Consider the following 17,615-nt stretch of genomic DNA (forward strand, 5'->3'; position numbering starts at 1 on the left):
TTTTAATCCAGCAAAATAGAGAAATGCTTTAGGGATTTGAGGGGTGTTTGGTTTGTTAGTTTCATTTGGTTTGTTTTTTTTTAAATGTGTGTGGACATAAACTTGTTTTCCTCCCAGTTTAATTCTCCTGATGCACAGATAACAACTTCATTTAGTTTTCTTAAACATGGACATGTGACACCTGTCGAGATGCACTTGGGTCTGAGACCTCTTCATAGCCCAGCAAGATGAAATGATGACATCTGAGAGACACAAGGTCTTCTGGAAATCAGGTGAAGTATTTAGGGTATCTCAGATGGTGTTAGACATCTAACATAAAGGCAACAACATTAAGCCTCTAAGATTTCTGACCAAGAACTGTAAGCCAAGGAACTCTGCCAAATACACAAATCTTGAATATTAGTGCCATTAGGGAAGAAGCAGCATGTCCTTGGCTCAGACATCTCTTTTCTTCTGTCTCTGATCCATACTTTGCTTTTTTCCCCCTCTCCCTTTTCATATAAAGTTCTCGCCTCATTGTTATGGGCAGAGTTCCATGCCTGGAGCAAATAGCATCAGTGGCTTTGAGCCTGCCTGCCAAATCCCTACTGTCAGTGCATCCATTTGAGGATGTTCTACTCATTAGTACAGAAGCTTATGTAAACACAGAAATCCAAGTCCTCAAATTCTCTTTGCTTTATACACTAAAAATACCCAACCTGAAATATACTGACAAACAGTACAACATTTGAACTAATAAATCTCAAAATTAAATTTCAAATATTTCCTATAAACTGACACCACCATTAAATCATAATAAAAGAAAGATGATGCTAAACTTCACTAATCTAGGCTACAGCTTTAGAATCAGAACAAAATTACTTCTAAATCATACATTCTCTGTGTGTGAGCACGCATGTGTTACTTCAGCTAAAATTGCCCAAGAAAGGTGAAAAGCATTGCACCAAAGGAGAATTTCTACCCTGAACAGTGATTGAGAACAAAGAACAGCTAATACATCAGTCAAGTTACAGCTCTATTAATCTAAAACCCAAACAATTTTACAGTTCCCTAGGTGTGAAGTGGTTGTTGCTGCAAAAGCAAAGGATGGGAAAGCTCCTCTTCACTGCCACTTTTGGAAAGCTCTTAGAAAGCTTTTTTTCCTTTGTAATGCTTTTGATCTCGTATCTCCCTATCCACAGAAGTAGTTGCATCCCATAGGATGGATAATTAACTACATTTTAGATACAAACATAGTAACTTCTGGGAAACTTTTTTTCTTGATTATTTCCTTCTACTTAAAATAAAAAGTAAATCTGTTTTAGATTTTCAGTGGTGGAGAAACAGTTTTTAAAACTCGTTTTATTTTCCTCTACAATGAAATGGCACTAAAAACAGGAGAGTTACTGTTACTTTTTATGCAGATGTTTCTCAGCACTGTCACAATAACTACAAGGCAGACAAAGTAATGTGTTTAGCTAGCAGCAGCCCATCAAGATACTCTTCATACTCAGTATGTTAATTTTCTAGCTCAAAGAGTCAAAATATTCCTCTCTTGCATAACACTTGCATGAGTGGGACTTCTATGTTGTGAGGAGATGCCACAGGAAATACATATGAGGTTAACATCATGTGTTCCTAGGGATTCCAGAGTCAACAACATGGAAAATTAGATGATTAGTCTCAAACATTGCACATCTGTTATCAATGCAAATATCAGAACACAAAGAAGTAAATTTAATCTATAGGCTGGTTTGTCTAAGTATTAAGATTTAAATTTAAAGCCAAAATTCCAGACAGCAAGTTCTACCTCATAAAATCCCTTTATTAATGTTAGGATGACTACTCAATAACTCACTAAAAGAACAAAACAAGTGAGGCAATTACAGAGTGTGTGTGAAGGGGGAATTGAAACAAACAAACAAACAAATAATAAACACCCTCCCCCCAAAACAAACTCTTCTAGCCCTTTTGAAAACATTCAAAGTAGAACTATAAGGCCATCACATACAAGAAAAGAAGAGTCTCATATTTTAAAAATATAAAGCCAATTTTTATATATCTATCCACACTGTTGAGGTTGGGGTGGTGTTTTCGGTGGCTTGTTTTTTTTTTCCTTTCCACATCCTTGTCTTTTCCTGCAGCTTTTAAAAAATTTATTATTTTTCATAAGCAAAAGTTTTGGAAAGCAATTTATACAGAAAAAAGCCCGAAACCCTTTTTTCTATAAAAATCCATTCTGAATTCCAATTGCAGGAAAGCTGACAAGTATTAACTATAGTCTAATCAAAACAGTGATAGGTTATGTGCTTCCCAGGGCTTCCTCCATGTAATTACTGCATGGGTTGGTTTCAGAGAACAACTGATTTGTGTAAATCACATGTATAGGGAGGACTCGGAAACTTAGGACGTCAAAAAAGAGATGGATGTGGTGCTGATGATAGACATCAGCATCATTGAAGTGCTGCAATGGAATGTTTGTCTAGGATGTGTTTTTGATTTGGGCATTTTTCTAAAAGAGGATCACATTCAAAATGTATTACCTCTGTTCAAGATTCACTACTCATCCACCTATATTTCAGAGCTTCCTACATACAAAATCCTCTCAAACAAAGCAATGTCCAAAATAGAAAGCACTCCACAATGAGCTGCTCAAGTAAAACATTCTTCAGTGGCATCTCTGAAGATGCCAGTGTAAAGAAAAGAAGTATCTTTAACGTGTGCATTATTTATTTTGTGCATTTATTGCACAGAAAGTGAATTTACATTCAGTACTGACCTTAATGTAGGAATAAAAAATGCTTCATATACAAGTGAAATATAACTATCAGTTTTAATAATTATGTGCTTTGAACCACAGTGTACATACAAAAATAGCAACGTGGATTTCAATAATTATATAACAACCTAAGGGAACAGAAATTCAGTAATTACCATCTTTACAGTGTAGGCTGTTTTGAGCATTTAGAAAACAGTCCACCCATTTATTTAAACAAAACAACCTCACAAAACCCACGATGGAAGAACCCATACCACACCTTAAATACTGCTTTTCTTTTTTTTGAGAGGACATTCAATGGATCATTCTCAAGGATGTGCTGCTGAGAGTTACATATCTTCTTATTGCAAAATAAGAATGAGATTCTAGCTTACTATTAAGCATCAGCATTGCAGCTGGAGATCTTTTGCTCAGAATAAACCTAAAAAGACTTAGCACAAGGGCTGCTACTAAAATAAGCATTAGACAATTTCCATGCACACGTGTTTGTTCTCCAGGTGTGGTTTAGAACAAGCACCAATTATTTGACTGTTCAGTATTTAAAAGGGATCTGTCAAGCAGGTCTTGCTGCAGATGTTACTTTCTCCCCAAGCAAAGTGAGCTCAGTTTTCACCTTAAGCTATATTTAGAGATTGTTTAGAGATTGCTGCCAGTGTTATCCCTGATAATACTCTCAGATCTCGAAAAGGAAATATTTTAAGACTTAAGGAAAACTATTTACTTAACTGCTATACTTAACAGAAACTTGAAATTCAGTTCTGCAAGACATTTGGCATGGAAAAATACAGCATAGGAACAAGATAGTGTTCTGTCATAGTGTAAGAGACCTGCCATTCATTTAGTCAGTGTGGTCAATATTTCCATCTAAAAAACTTGTTCATTAAGAATTTACTATGGGAGTTACTAAGTAGCTACACCTCAAGCTGATTTAGCAGAAAAGTTTTCTGTAAATTCAAAGAGCTTTTCTATTACTTAAAAACAGGAAGGAAAAAAAAAAAGAAAAGAAAAAAAGAAAAAGAAAAAGCTGTTGCATGCCTTCACAAACACAAGATGGCTTTCAAAAATGTATTTTCTACTCTTATTTCCCACAGTCAGATATACCTCCCCATCAGGTAAGTTTTCCTTCTGGTTGATCTTATTATCTTATTTTCTCTTTTCTGTGTTTCAGCCCGCAGGTCATAACTATTCTTGCAGTACCAGGAAACATCATAGGCCTAGTTGACCTTCATCTAGAAAATCTGCTCAATCTGTTATTCCTCAAGTTAAATTGACAAACAAAAGCAAGTCCCTAACAATCTGAAATCACATAACCAGTAGCCTTAATCAGTCACTGACTTCAGAAAGGCAAGATGCTACATTTGAAGACTCTGTGGCAATAGAAGTTAAAATCATAATAAACTTTTAGTCATTGACGATAGCTCAAAAATGTTAAACTTAAGTCTGGAAAGGTAGCATCATTCTAATTAGAGGACTTCCTTTGAGAAAGCAACAGAATACAACGTATTCCCTTTCTTCTAAGACTATAATGCATTTTTTCAATAAATAGAAACAACAAAATTTTTACAATCATATCAACCTCTATTACCAGGGCTATTCTTAATACAGCAAGTGGATGTAACTGGCTTAGACCTAGCTACAATTTTCCAGGGCACAATAATGAACACTATCCTCCCACCTTTTGCACAGCACTTATTCATTCCCTCAATTCCATCACCATTAAGGTAATTTATATTAAAAAATGTTTTCATCAGAACTGCATATGGCATTTTTTAAATAACAGCATTGACCTACAACACTTGCTAGTAATCCTTTCCAAAACTGCTGTTGTGCTTTTGATTGATTCTAATACACCCAAGATCAACATTTGCTGCTTATAGTTATTCCATTCATAGATGTATGTAATTCTCTTTAAAAAAACCCAAACACACAAATTGGATGATTTTTACTTCCTAACTTTGAAAGGAAAATTTGATCAAAAAGAAATCTACTAATCCATACATCTGAGTTGAAAAAATATGTATTTTTTAACCGCTGGCACAGGATGAAAAAGATTCTGCATTTAATCCAAAGAGGTATGGCAGTCATTTTCCTCAGCACATTCATTTTGAAAAGCTAACCAGGAAAATCTTTTAAACCATAGCAATCAACTGAGTAATTTGATGTCTCAGAAAACAAACGTGAGTTTCACAGGTCAGACTACTTAGGAACAACATAGCAACAAAGAAACTACTGATCTTCAAGTGCTGTACTAAGTCAAGGTGAAGACTTAGCCTTTGATGATCTACCAAGGCACAGAAGCTGACTAATTGGATTCAGTTCAGGACTGGAAAAAGGCCTCCTTCACAAGAAAACCACCCAGTCAAATTGATCTAAAGAAACTTTGCTCTACGAGACTATATGTACTGGCCTCAAAAGAACCCATGAGGCTTCTGAAGAAAGGGGTAAAGGAATCCACTAACATAGCACCACTTGAACAGGCACTAAATAAACAATTTATTTTCTGCTATATTGGCAAGACAGTAAAATGCAAAACAGTAAATAAGTCCCAGTAAAGCTAAAGGATGACTACACTCTAAAATGCAAACTCTGTTATGCTTATTTAATCTGCCTGGTCACTAAAGAGAAGTCGCTTTTAGTCCTCACAGATATTTGTTCTTCAAGAGCATCCTTCTTCCCTTTTTCTCTTTTCTTCTTTTTGTTAAATTTTAATTTTTATAAGTAAGTCAACTTGGAATCTTTGCATGGTGACTTTTTTCAAGACCTGAAACTACATCTAGAAAACATCACCCTTCAGAGTTCTCAGCTTTGAGGACTGGGGATGTTGTGTTATGCTCCAGAAAGATTTCTCATCTGGACAATCAAGGAACCAAGGCTGCAGGGCACAACACACTGTGCCACACACCATGCTGCACAATTGCTCTGTAATTAGAAGCAGAACAACCAAGTACAAATGGAATCAAATAGGCTTCTTTTCAATTCTCTTATGAACTGCCAGAGAAGCACTGGTTTTCAATTGCGTTGCTCCAGATTATATAAAATAAATAAACAAAAAGAGCAAGACAAAAATTACAATGGTAAAAGAATTAGAGGGAAAACACTGACAAATGCAGTTTGAGCTCAACTCAAGATTCCACATCCTTTCACTTTAGTTTATGACAGCCTAAAATTCTAACGTAGATCATTCTTGGTGAACAAACAGTTTTACATACAAAAGCAAAGGTAAATAATTACTAACCTTTCTACATTGACTGGCTTGTCAAACTTAAATAGGATATAATCCCCAGCAACTGGTGTGACAGCCCAGAAAAAATCTTCACCTACGTAGGTTTTTTCCAATGTATGCCCTTGGTAGACTTTTAAAGATGTCGAAACCTCTGCAGGTGGATTCACATGGATTTTATGCAGTAATGGTTTCAGGAAGTCTTTATCCTAATTGAAAGAAAGACAAACATCATGCTGGTCAGATAAACCATTTTACTAGGGTTTTTTTCCCAAGTGGTTACACTGAACACTTGCATCAAATGGAAAACAAATGCCTTATTCATTTTTAGGTGTATTGTATTGCTTCTGATAAAGATGATGAATGTGTCATTAAAGTAAAAAAAAAAATCCCTGGTAATAATCCACAAAAATAAACTAAGATTAGCATTTCTTATACTTGACAGTAACCACTTCACATCAGATTTCATTCCAACTGGAGTAATATACAACATGCTTGAACATGTCAGTGCCTGTTTTCTCAAAGGCTACAAAGATTTTTATTTAATCAGCCTGCTTTGGAAAGAAAGAAAAATTTTAGCTACTAACTGTGAGTTTCTGGATCTTCCCCGCTAGTGAGGAGTGAAGACCAACATGCTGGAAAAGAGAAGGCCTGAAGCGTATCCGTAGGTTAGATTTCTGTCGATCACAATGTTTCTGAAATGGAGGGAAGGGAAAACAGGAGGTGGGGGTAAAAGAAAAAAACAAACCACAACACATTAATAAAGCCAGCACCAGGTTGCTGAGGTTTCACTGCAAGTACGTGATGCCACATGAATCAAAAGATAACCTAGATTTATTCAATTATTGTCATTCCAGAAATCTACCAGGATCACTGTTCAAATATAATACTGTTCCAGGTTCTTGCACAGAACCTGTTTATTCAGTCTTTCAGCAAGGCTGCTACCTGAGAAATGAAAGACCAAAATCAGAAGTTTATTCCCCAACCAGAATCTTTTGTGTGACTGCAATGCAAGCAATGGCTTTCTGCAGGGCCTCAGTGTGTTCATTTTTGGACTGCTCCACTAACTAGACTTTTGCTTTTCATCCTATTGCATCCACCTCTAAAATCTGAAACAGTAACAGTTATAATGCTTCTGAGAATTGTCTCTCTAAAGTTTAAAATTAAAAGATTATTTAAAAGATAATTTAAAAGATTAAAATCTTTCAGGGCATGCAGTAACCATAATACAGAGTAAGCATGCAAGCCTCTAGCTCTCCAAAACCAACTCATTCACCATCACAAGAACATTTTAGAAGCTTTATAATAAAAACAAACTTACAGCATCTTTCTCAGGGTTACACACTTTCACCCAGAGGATATGGTCCAGGAGCCAATCAATAGGTTTCTCCTTATAAAACATAAATATGAACTCTACAATAAGAGTAATATCTGGGGACTGGAACATTTTACCTGTGATGACATTAAGAATAACTCAAGTTAATTTAGATTAAAGAGAACATTGTCTTTTGAAATCAGTGAGGCAATAGAAAATAAGTTTGTACAAAGACAAGAAACATTAGCAATGAACAACTTGAATTCTCAATGTTATTAAAAGCTCCATACCTTTTAGCTATGCAAAACTAAATAAATGAACTATTCAAACAAGAATTCATTGTAATATAGCTTGCTGCTAACAAAATGTTCAGTGTATACAACAACACAGTCTCCTTAAGAACAGAAATTGTAAGTTTGTAAGAATAGAGAAAGTTATGAATTCATGTCTATTACTCTCCATGCCACATGTACACTTCAACGATCTGAGACAGAGCTGTCACAAGTGTCATCTGCCCAGTCAGACAATTTCAGCTTTTTTAGGTACAAAAAGCAGAGCTGGAACACCTACTACTAACTCCAGATCATTCTCTGTAAATAATCAAAAGGAAGGAAGGAAGCTACTAGACCATAACCACAGACAAAGCAATTTAAAAGAAGAGCAACAACACACAGCAGAGTTTTTCTGAAAATAAAAATTTAATGCACATTCAGCAAATTCACACTGATTTTCCACTTAGCCACACTGAAAGCAAACAGCTGCCTAGTAGGAAGTCTAAGTCCCTCCCAAAAGTAAAAACTGCAGGACTTCTCTGCCAAGTACTGCCAGGACTTTGAGGCTTCCATGACTGCTTGGTCAAGTACAGAAGGAATTCTGGTTGGCACTATGAAAGGAGATTCTTGGGAAGCTTGCAAACTGTGAGGCTTAAAACAGTAATTGGCAAAGTAATTGGCAACTTATGTTGATGAAGAAAGTCTATTTCCTATCAACATGAACAACTTTTAACATGGTTGTGGAATACAGATGGAATACAGATGCCTGAAGAGGAAGATGATCAATACACTGGGCTATTTTGTTGAACTGAATGCAGCACATAAGGCAGCTGCCTTGTAAAAAAACACCAATGCCAGGAGCAACGTGTAATTGGGAGTGAATCAGTCCATGACTGAAGGTGGACTGACAAGTGCTTGTACCAGGGATTAAGTGTAAACTAAACTTTCAAAGGCAATTCCAGATTTGAGGGCAGATTGAGAAAACCTCATCAGATCTGCAGATGAAGTCTTCCTCTACTTTGCTAGGCTAAAATGCTGGAGGAAAGAGAGGAAGATATTACACAGTAATTAATCTCTTAGGAGGACATTAGCTGAAGTGATTCAGTTCTGCAGATGGTGCTGAGGTGTGAGCAGTGCTGACATAGACAGGAACAGGCTCTTGGGGTACGATTAATAGATCAGAGTCCAACAGAGTCAATCTCTTTCCTAATACAAGTCCTCTGTGTGACCACACTTGGGAGTTCTGTACAATACATTAACACAAAGCACTTGGGTGTTTGAAAGTATTTTTCCCCATCTGTAATCTATTAGGCCTTCACAGGCTTTTTAAATAACAAGTTTTACTGGTGGTAGAGGTCCTAATAATTTCTCTTGCCTCTTCTCTCAAGTAAGTAATGATAGGTCTAGAGAAAATGAGCTGAATTTGCACTGGGGAGGTTCAGATGAAATATGTAAGAATTTCTTTACTGAAAGAGTAGTCAGGCTCTGGAGCAGACTGCCCAGGGAAGTGGTGGAATCACCATACCTGAAGGTATTAAAAGAATTATTTAGATGAGGCACTTCAGGACATACTCTAGTGGGATGGTGATTTTTTGGAGGGGGTGCTGACAGTTGGACACAGTGATCTTAGAGATCTTTTCCAACTACAGCAATCCTGTGATGTAGGAAGAACAGCCTGAGTAGACATTAGGAACAGGTTTCTCCCTGAGGTGACAAAAACACTTCCCACACTAAATCAGAAAATAGGAATTGCTTTCATCTACAAGAGGCCAAAACTCTTTGGAAAGGCCACAAAGGAATTCTATAGGCTAGTCTGGATAACAAACAATAAAAATAGGGAACAATGCTTCATATTAAGCTTAAATACTATCAGTAGTGTAGCACTCTACGTGAGCAGATGACTGAGAGGAAATGAAGTAGTGCAAGCAGTCTGCCTTAGTTATCCAGTAAGGAGGATGTTCACACTTATACAAACAGAAGAGAGCATACAGCTGAAGTATCACCCTGAACCTCTACTACACTAAAGGCAAAAAGACTTAATTAATGAGAAATAATCACTCCCAGTGTGAAAATACATGTGGACTATCAGTTACTTCTCTTTCTTTTTGAGGCTCACTAAAGTCTATAATTAATATAAGATTATTGCAAGGCAGCATAAAAATAAATAAAAACAAGAAAACGAGGAACTGGGATTTCAAGTCCCTGTTGTAACAGAGAAAATTTCTCAACTGAACCAGGTGACTGAGCCTGGCATATTATACAGCATTTCAGTGCAGATACAGAATGCCAGGTTCTTAGCTGACATATATTAGTAACAAGGATGTTTTTTAAGGGAAAGCATCAAAGTTGCAGGAACCTGCTATGTACACTCTGACACTGTCAAGTATCAAACTCTTACATCTGGATTTTTGTTTCAAGAATGCCAGGATCTTGAATTGGAAGATCCTTTGTCAAGGATCCTCTTTATCTCAGATCCTTTGTCAAGGATCCTCTTTATCTCAGAAAGAGGATATATACTTAGGAGATCACTAAAGGACCTTGTCCTTTCCAGAAAACAAGGATGTTTTCTGATGTGATCTCAGTTCTTTATGACATATGAAACTAAGTAACAAAGTAGCCAATGAAATAATGCTTATTCTGGAATTCTGAGATTAATTTGGATGGGTCTGAGTTCTACATCAAGAAGTGCAACAAATACAGAAGAAGCACCTGACAAAAATCCCAATTATTTGATAGGTTGGAATGATCCTATATTCATAAAACAGACTATTCACCCAGCAGGGTGGATTAATGTGGTAAGACATTCATTGAGTTCAAGACATTTTTAAATCAGTTATGCCTTACAAAAACCTTGAATTTTGCTGTTTATAGAACAAAAGCATTGACATTACTTGTGTTTGTGCACTGAGGTCCCTAAATAGGCAACTCCACTTGAAAATACTCTATGTAAAATTTTATCCACTAAAGAAGAGACAACTCACAAAGCTTTCTTCTTTAAAGACAAAAGAAAGACATTATGATTTTTATTAGTACATTGGTACTATTTACATACCATATTGTTGGCATATTTGTTTAACATTATTTGTGGAAATAAATATTTAAAAATCGGTAAGAAGCAATCATTATTTGTATAGTGTGTAAAATGTTAATGTAGAATAACAGCTCTTTCAGCTTGTCTTCCAACTAAATGAGCTTCCAGTTTTCCTGGTGATCCACCTCTGCCTACTACTCTTAATAGCATGGGGCAGGAGAAGAGAAAAACATGAGAAACCTTAAATAAACATAAGCTGTAAAATGGGACTCATCAGATGTTTCTAGGATGTTTATGGGGCTAAATCCATTGTTTCCAGATCACACCTGCTGAGGCAGTCTGTCAGTCAGCACCTACTTCCACAAGAACTGGATCTTCCCACATGGTGTCAGAGAGATGCACCATGAGACCCAGAAGACAAAAACATCCCCACATTATTGTTCAGCTGTCGTCTGTGGTGAAAAGGCACTCAGAGCCCACGTCACTTAAAGCCTGAACATTAAGGTACAGGATCCTTATGTAGAATTACATAAATAGAGAACATGACTGAAGGTCAGAGTAGGAATTTATTAATTTCCTTTATTTAAATTATTCTAATTTGGAATTCTAATTATTCTAAAATGGAAACAAGATATCAAGTTATTTATTTCCATACTGCAAATTCGTATAGGACCAGAGATATTGCCCTCTGAGCCTATAATGATATACTACTGTCAACCACTCAGTCAACCATTCTGGACTTGGGGAATATTCCACTTAACACAGTGACGTCACACAATTAACCAGGGAAAAAAACCAAACCACCAACAAAACCAAACAAAAAACCCTGATACATCCAACTGCAACCAAACATAATATTCCAGGTAAAAATTAGCTGTCTGTATCTGCACTGCCATCTTCAGACCCAAATAGCCTCTCTAAATTATACTGCCCAGCACAGTGGAAGGGTTCAACAGTGCTGCAAAAACCTTCTTATTGTAATTCATAATGATCACTGGAGCAAGGAAGAACAGGCAACACCCTGCTCTGCAGACAAACCCTCAGCTCTCTTCAGTAACCAAAGACAGACAGCTACACATTACCTACTAAAATGCTGTCACCACCTTCCACACCCAGCTTGGTACCACCTTCCCCATCTCCCTGCCCTTCAGTATAACACATCATCCCTCTTCTGTCTCAGGACCCCCATTTCTGTCTCAGGACACCACCAGCACAGCACAGCACAGCTGTATTGCCATGGATCAGTGTCTGCCTTTTCTCCCCCAGAACACACTTCCTGCACCAGCTCAAAACCAGGCCCCTGCACTTCCTAGCTCTGTATCCCTCACTGCCCTGCAACTCCTGCTCCACAGATTCAACAACCCAGACCCTCTGAATCCGAAGAAGTGAAGCCCTTTCCTGGCCTCCTAAGTGGCAGTAGCAGCAGCAGCCTGGTTTCCCTAAGCCACAGCCAAGCCACAAGAAGCAGGATCAGCTGAGGTCCTGCAGTCTCCCCTACAGCTGTGTGAACATCATGGTATGAACAGGAGGAACCATATGAGGAGGGCTTTTGGACTCTCAGAGGTGAGGAATGCAAAGGGAGGGATCTATTCCCTTCCATTTCCTGCCATACTCTATAAAGATGGGGAAAGTCAGCAGTTCCAGACTCTTTTTTTCCACTTGCTGCTGGCTGGGCTGTTGTCCTTTACCACCAGCTTGCCACCTGCTCATCAGAGCCCATATCTATCGGGCTGTGTATATACATATATATATATATATATATATATTCTTTGTTACTTTATCCTTTATGGTATCACCTTTCCCTGTGTTAGTAAATCTGTATGCAATTGCTTTCATTTTCCAACTTAAGTCTCCGGTCTTTATTCCCCTTTTATTTTCCCTTTGCAGGGGTCGGAATAGAGAGGAATTCTGTCCTTAGGTTTGTGGTCCACCCAAACTGCTAAGCTGTGACAATGAAGAAAGTGTTGAGAGTCATGGAGCCAGTGAGATTCCATCCAAATCCAGCACACAGATTGCCCACTGGCCATCCCCAAAATACAGTCAAAAATCATCAAGCCAAAGAGACCTGAGGAGAAACCAAACCCAGCACACACTGCCTCAAACCAAAAGACAATGTGCAAGAAGTGAAGCAATGGCTCATCCTGCACCGTGGTCATGCACTTGATACAGTGTATGAGAGTAGATATAACTCAAGGAGATTCTGCTGAGAAAACAGAGATTTCAGATTCTGGGTGCATCCAAACTGCCCTTGGAAAGAAATTTCAAAATCCACAAGAATTTAGACTCAAAGGTAAAATCTTGCTACACAAATCCCTAGAAATTTACTAAATGTAGAGGACATTCTCCATATGATTTATCTATATTGATAAAGGTGAGAGCCAGGACTGAAAAAAAAAAAACTGTGGAATACTTTCTGCTGTTTATTGTGCTCTGCCACAACTACTATCTGATTTCCAGTCCACTTGAATGCTATCCTTCATAAACTGTTCTGGCCCTCTCAGTATTTTGTTGGCCAGTACAAGACACACACAAAATTAAAAACTGTTTTCTACAGTTCTCTGAACTGCAAATATCTAAATAATTAATTTCCATTCTTCTGAATAAACATTCATGTTAAATGTTTTTGGTCTGCACCAACAATAATTTTATACTTGCAAGCACATATTCTAACCAGAGTTGAAGTATTTCAATGTTTTCCCTGTTAATGATATGCAAATTAGTGGCATTAAAACCAAGAAGTCTTTGAAGTTATTTAAATCTCAAATATTTAATTGATCAACTCTTCTCCAAGCTTCAACTATGTGGACAGCTTAAGCAAAACTGTAATCATAAAAACTTAGAATAATCAGAACAATAGGCCTTAAAACATCAGGGCACAGTAAGATTCAGAGGAATTGTATAAAACAACAAACAACAATACAAGCTGTGGCAGCTGCCATGCTAGCTACAGCACAGAGTACTGCAGATCCTTTGGAAAACACTTCAACTCACGAGCAATTGGAAGACAAACCAATATTTCTCATGAAAAGCTAGCAGGACTTTCCTACATTGTGTCAAGGACCACAGTGCAAGCCAAAATCCAAAAGAGCAGAAGATAGATCTTCATAGAGCTTCCTGGTGAAACAGCACATATCTCACCCATTATTTATTAGATACTTGACGGCACTTAAGACTGTGCTTTCAGGATCAAAAAAAAAAGTAAGCAAGCAACTTCTGCTGTATAGCAGAGGTGACAGAATTCTATAATCCTGCTGTCAGCCTACATAGCTGCATTTGCCACTTCTTCATGTAGTACTTGCATAAATTAGATTTTCAGTTCAAAAATACACTCTGAAAGAAAACATTTCTACCTAGCAGAACTTGCAAGTTGATCAAAGTTTCCAGTAGGCTATAACAAATTGGCAACACCTCTCTTTTTTAGAGAATATTTCTCATCTGCAGCATCTAGACAATTCAGTACTCTACTTTCTCACAGACAACTACACATAAAACTCATCCTCAGTTACAACTACTTTTGCTCTTCTCCAGAGCTTTCCACATCACTAAATGACCATAGATGAGGAAAATCTACATTACTTGTAGAAAAAAAATCTATGCAATATATGGCTATAGCTCACCAATGTATTTCAAAGCCAGAAACTTCACTCACTTCCGTGAAACTTGATCTTTGTCTCCAAACTTAAAAGCAGGATAAGTAGTTAAATCAGAAGGAAAAAAATAATCTAATTTTCCAACTAGAAAAGCAACATTAAGATGTGTAGCTAAATGCATTTGAAATTCTGCTGTCATAATCTAATAAAAAGGAGGGAAGCAAATATGATACAAGGTACAAACAACAGCAATACAAACAGCAGGAGACAGCAACTAAATTCAATACAATTATTTTCAGAGCCAACACTGAAAGTATAGAGATAGTATAGAAAAACAACTTTAAAACATTTTTAAACAGCTGCCCAGGTGATTAAGCCAAATCTTGGTATTAAGAACTACATACCATCCCTTTCTGGCTTGGGCACCGTGCCTTTTACATCATCATTGAGAACTGAAAGGGGTGTCATATACATAAATAATAAGTGATCTGAAATACATCTACATGGGGTAGACAGTGCATGTCCTAAACTGGTTTTATGCCCATTTTGACATGTCAGACTTTGTAAGCACTCTACTAATTAATTAAACAAATGTAGAATAAGTGTAAATTACTTCCATAGCTCAGGAACTTGATACAGAATTTATATTTTGAGTGCAATTAGGACGAGAGCTTAAAACTCTAACCCCAACTAAGCCAACAATTCAAGTTTAACTGTTTAAAAGTAGAAACAAAGCCTAACCTGTCCTCGCAGCTAGAGAATTACAGAGTTGCTGGGGGCTCCCCAACAGAAGAGACAAGCTTATTTAGGGCAAAAGCTCAACTAAATTATTTAAATGCTCATTACTTCAAGATAGACAGCTGCATTTCCTATTTCTCCCTTCTCTGAGGCTACAAAATCATAACTACTTCAACAACAGGGCATCTCTGTTGGTAGCCCAAGGCAATGAAGTGGATCAGTTACGATGTGGAGATACATAAGGAGATTTCCCTCTGCCCATTTCCCCTCCATTGCTTTTTGGGGTTCTGTTCTGACTGACAGCCAAATGTACAAAGCACCTTTTTGTACCTTAGCACAGCATGTTTAGTTATAACAATAGTTATTGTTTTCCTTTCAACTCAGGGAATCTCTGAGACCCTGAAAGTCAGGGAATGATTGCCTCAGCAGCACACCTGATGCTGAACTGGAAACAGGATAGTGCTTGCCATTCACACAGTGCCAGCCTTCTCAGTTCTGCAATCTAGATGCATCCCCACTCTTTGCAACTGGTAAGGGTCACTGAGCTAAAAAATTAAGCCAATCTCTAGAAAGTAGGTCCAAAACAAAAATAAGAACTTCCAAGAGAATGACAAAACTCAGGACTGCATTTTATCTCTAATATGTATGATTTTCTTCCTGTTCTGAGCTCTATTTACAGCCTTTGCATTGGAATCCTTTGTATTAACTAGATAGAGGAATCTCCACAGTACGACAGTTTTTCATTTTCCCTTGCATATCTCCAGCTCAGCACTTTTAAACAGATCACAAGACATCAGTACAGTAATGAAATAACCTTTTGTTCTGTAAAATCCTTTCAAAACTTTTTTCATTGCTTTTAATTAAGTTCAGCACCTCTCAATAGATATTAGTATAAAAGCAAATAACTAGAAAATTATTTCAACAGCAGCATGGTAGTCAATCCACAGCAGCCCGAGCTGCAGTGTTAGCTTCTCTCACTGTTTTTCATTGCTAATGACAGAGAGACTCTAATTACACTTAAGAAGGAGCAGCCTGTCATCATTTCCCCTTGTTGGGGTAGAAAGGAAAAGACAGAACAGGCTTTGCAAGCAAGACAAACTGATGCCTGCTGAATCTTGGAAATTCTGGCACAAACACCAATGAAGTTATTTTAGGTAAAGTTGGTTTTCATGCTTTTTTCTTTTATTTCAGTCAGTTGTCTTTTAATGACATTTTTGTTTTAATGGCAGCTGAATTCAGTCAAAGTCATTGCTTGCAATTCAACTCATTTCTACAAATTGATTAATTTTTTGTTATTAAAACATCTTTTCCAGCAGTTTGAATTTGCCTCAGTGATAAGAAGTTATATGAAACAACTGAAAAAAAGATAAAAAAACCTCCAGGAGTTAAACTACATCTCCTAAAATTTCTACTCTTTTCTACTTTTTGGTCTATTTCTGGTACAAAGAAGATAGCTTTGAAGTCGGATCACTATTAATTCACAGAGTCTGAGGATGAATGTGTTCCTTCAAATTACTAAAGAGAAAATTTTCTTACCAATAAAACCCAGCTGAGAAAATTCTAGAATCATCCAATCTTCAGAAGCGAGCTGAAGTGCAAAATTTTTTATTGTGCTGAAATAATTCTGCTTGACAACGATATCATCTTCAAGCTAGAAGGAAAGCAGCAGTGATATCAACATAAATTTTAAAAAGCACCAGCAAAGCAATAGAAAAAATGTACAGCTAGGAAATACTGACTTATAATACACTGCTAACATAGACATATATTTCTAATGCAAGTGCTGCTATGAAAACTAGATGCAACGGCCAAGAATAAGTATTGTAAGTATCACAGTCTGTCTTTTTGTGGAGAGCTAATTGAGCTTGTTCCAGGTGGGATAGAGTTAATTTTCTTCCTAGTAGCTGATATAATACTGTGTTTTGGAAATCAGATTGAGAAAAATGTTGACTACACACTGATGTTTTAGTTGTTGCAGAGCAGTGCTTGCACTAAGTCAAGGACTTTTTACCTTCTCATACTGTGCTGCCAGTGAGGACACTGAGGGTGCACAAGAAGCTGGGAGAGGACAGAACCAGGAGAGCTGACCCTACTGGCTCAGGTGATATTCCATGCCATATAATGCCATGCTGAACATGCTGAACAATAAATCTGGAGGGAGCTGGCTGGGGAGCAGCAGTGGCAGCTCAAGAACTGGCTGGGTATTGGTCAGTGGGTGGTGAGCAACTGCTTCGTGCATCAGTTCTTCTGCATATATATATATATATTTATTTTCCCTTCCTTTTCTGTCCTATTAAACTGTCCTTATTTCAACCCGTGAATTTTTAGTTTTTCTTCCAATTCTCTCCCCCATCCTCCTGGGGAGGAAGTGAGAGAACAGCTGAATGGTGTTCTTTCTTTAACCCTGCTGGGTTAAACCACAACACGAATCCAGAATCTTTCTGTAGTAAGAATCCACAAATGTATCTACAGCAATAACTTCAGAACATTGCTTTTCTCTCTCCAGAGAAAAACCATCCATGAAATAATGTTAGACTAAGTCACATCATAAGGAGAACAAGTAGAATGTTTCTATTATTTATACACAAAAGTGACTGTTTACTCATGCACCTAACAGCACTGAAAAAAAATTCTCCTCTGAGACAAGAGGCATCTTCTCTGCACCAGAGCTGAGATTCATTTCACCTGGCT

General features: G+C 37.3%; 1 protein-coding gene across 5 annotated transcripts in view; it reads right to left on the bottom strand.

Moving 5' to 3' along the window:
- MGAT4A (alpha-1,3-mannosyl-glycoprotein 4-beta-N-acetylglucosaminyltransferase A) overlaps positions 1-17,615 on the bottom strand; it is an 80,337-nt gene that overhangs the window by 11,952 nt on the left and 50,770 nt on the right. For 4 of the 5 annotated variants that reach the window (XM_030445630.1, XM_030445611.1, XM_030445624.1 and 1 more), the window contains exons 9-12: positions 16,461-16,575; positions 7,300-7,430; positions 6,566-6,673; positions 5,994-6,187 (exon numbers count right to left, since the gene is read on the bottom strand). In XM_030445630.1, the coding sequence (XP_030301490.1) occupies positions 5,994-6,187; positions 6,566-6,673; positions 7,300-7,430; positions 16,461-16,575 (548 nt within the window). The remainder of the gene's footprint in view (positions 1-5,993; positions 6,188-6,565; positions 6,674-7,299; positions 7,431-16,460; positions 16,576-17,615) is intronic. The other variant, XM_030445637.1, reaches the window with a different exon arrangement.

This window comes from Calypte anna, chromosome 1, assembly GCF_003957555.1.
Source record: "Calypte anna isolate BGI_N300 chromosome 1, bCalAnn1_v1.p, whole genome shotgun sequence".
Taxonomy (NCBI): domain Eukaryota; kingdom Metazoa; phylum Chordata; class Aves; order Apodiformes; family Trochilidae; genus Calypte; species Calypte anna.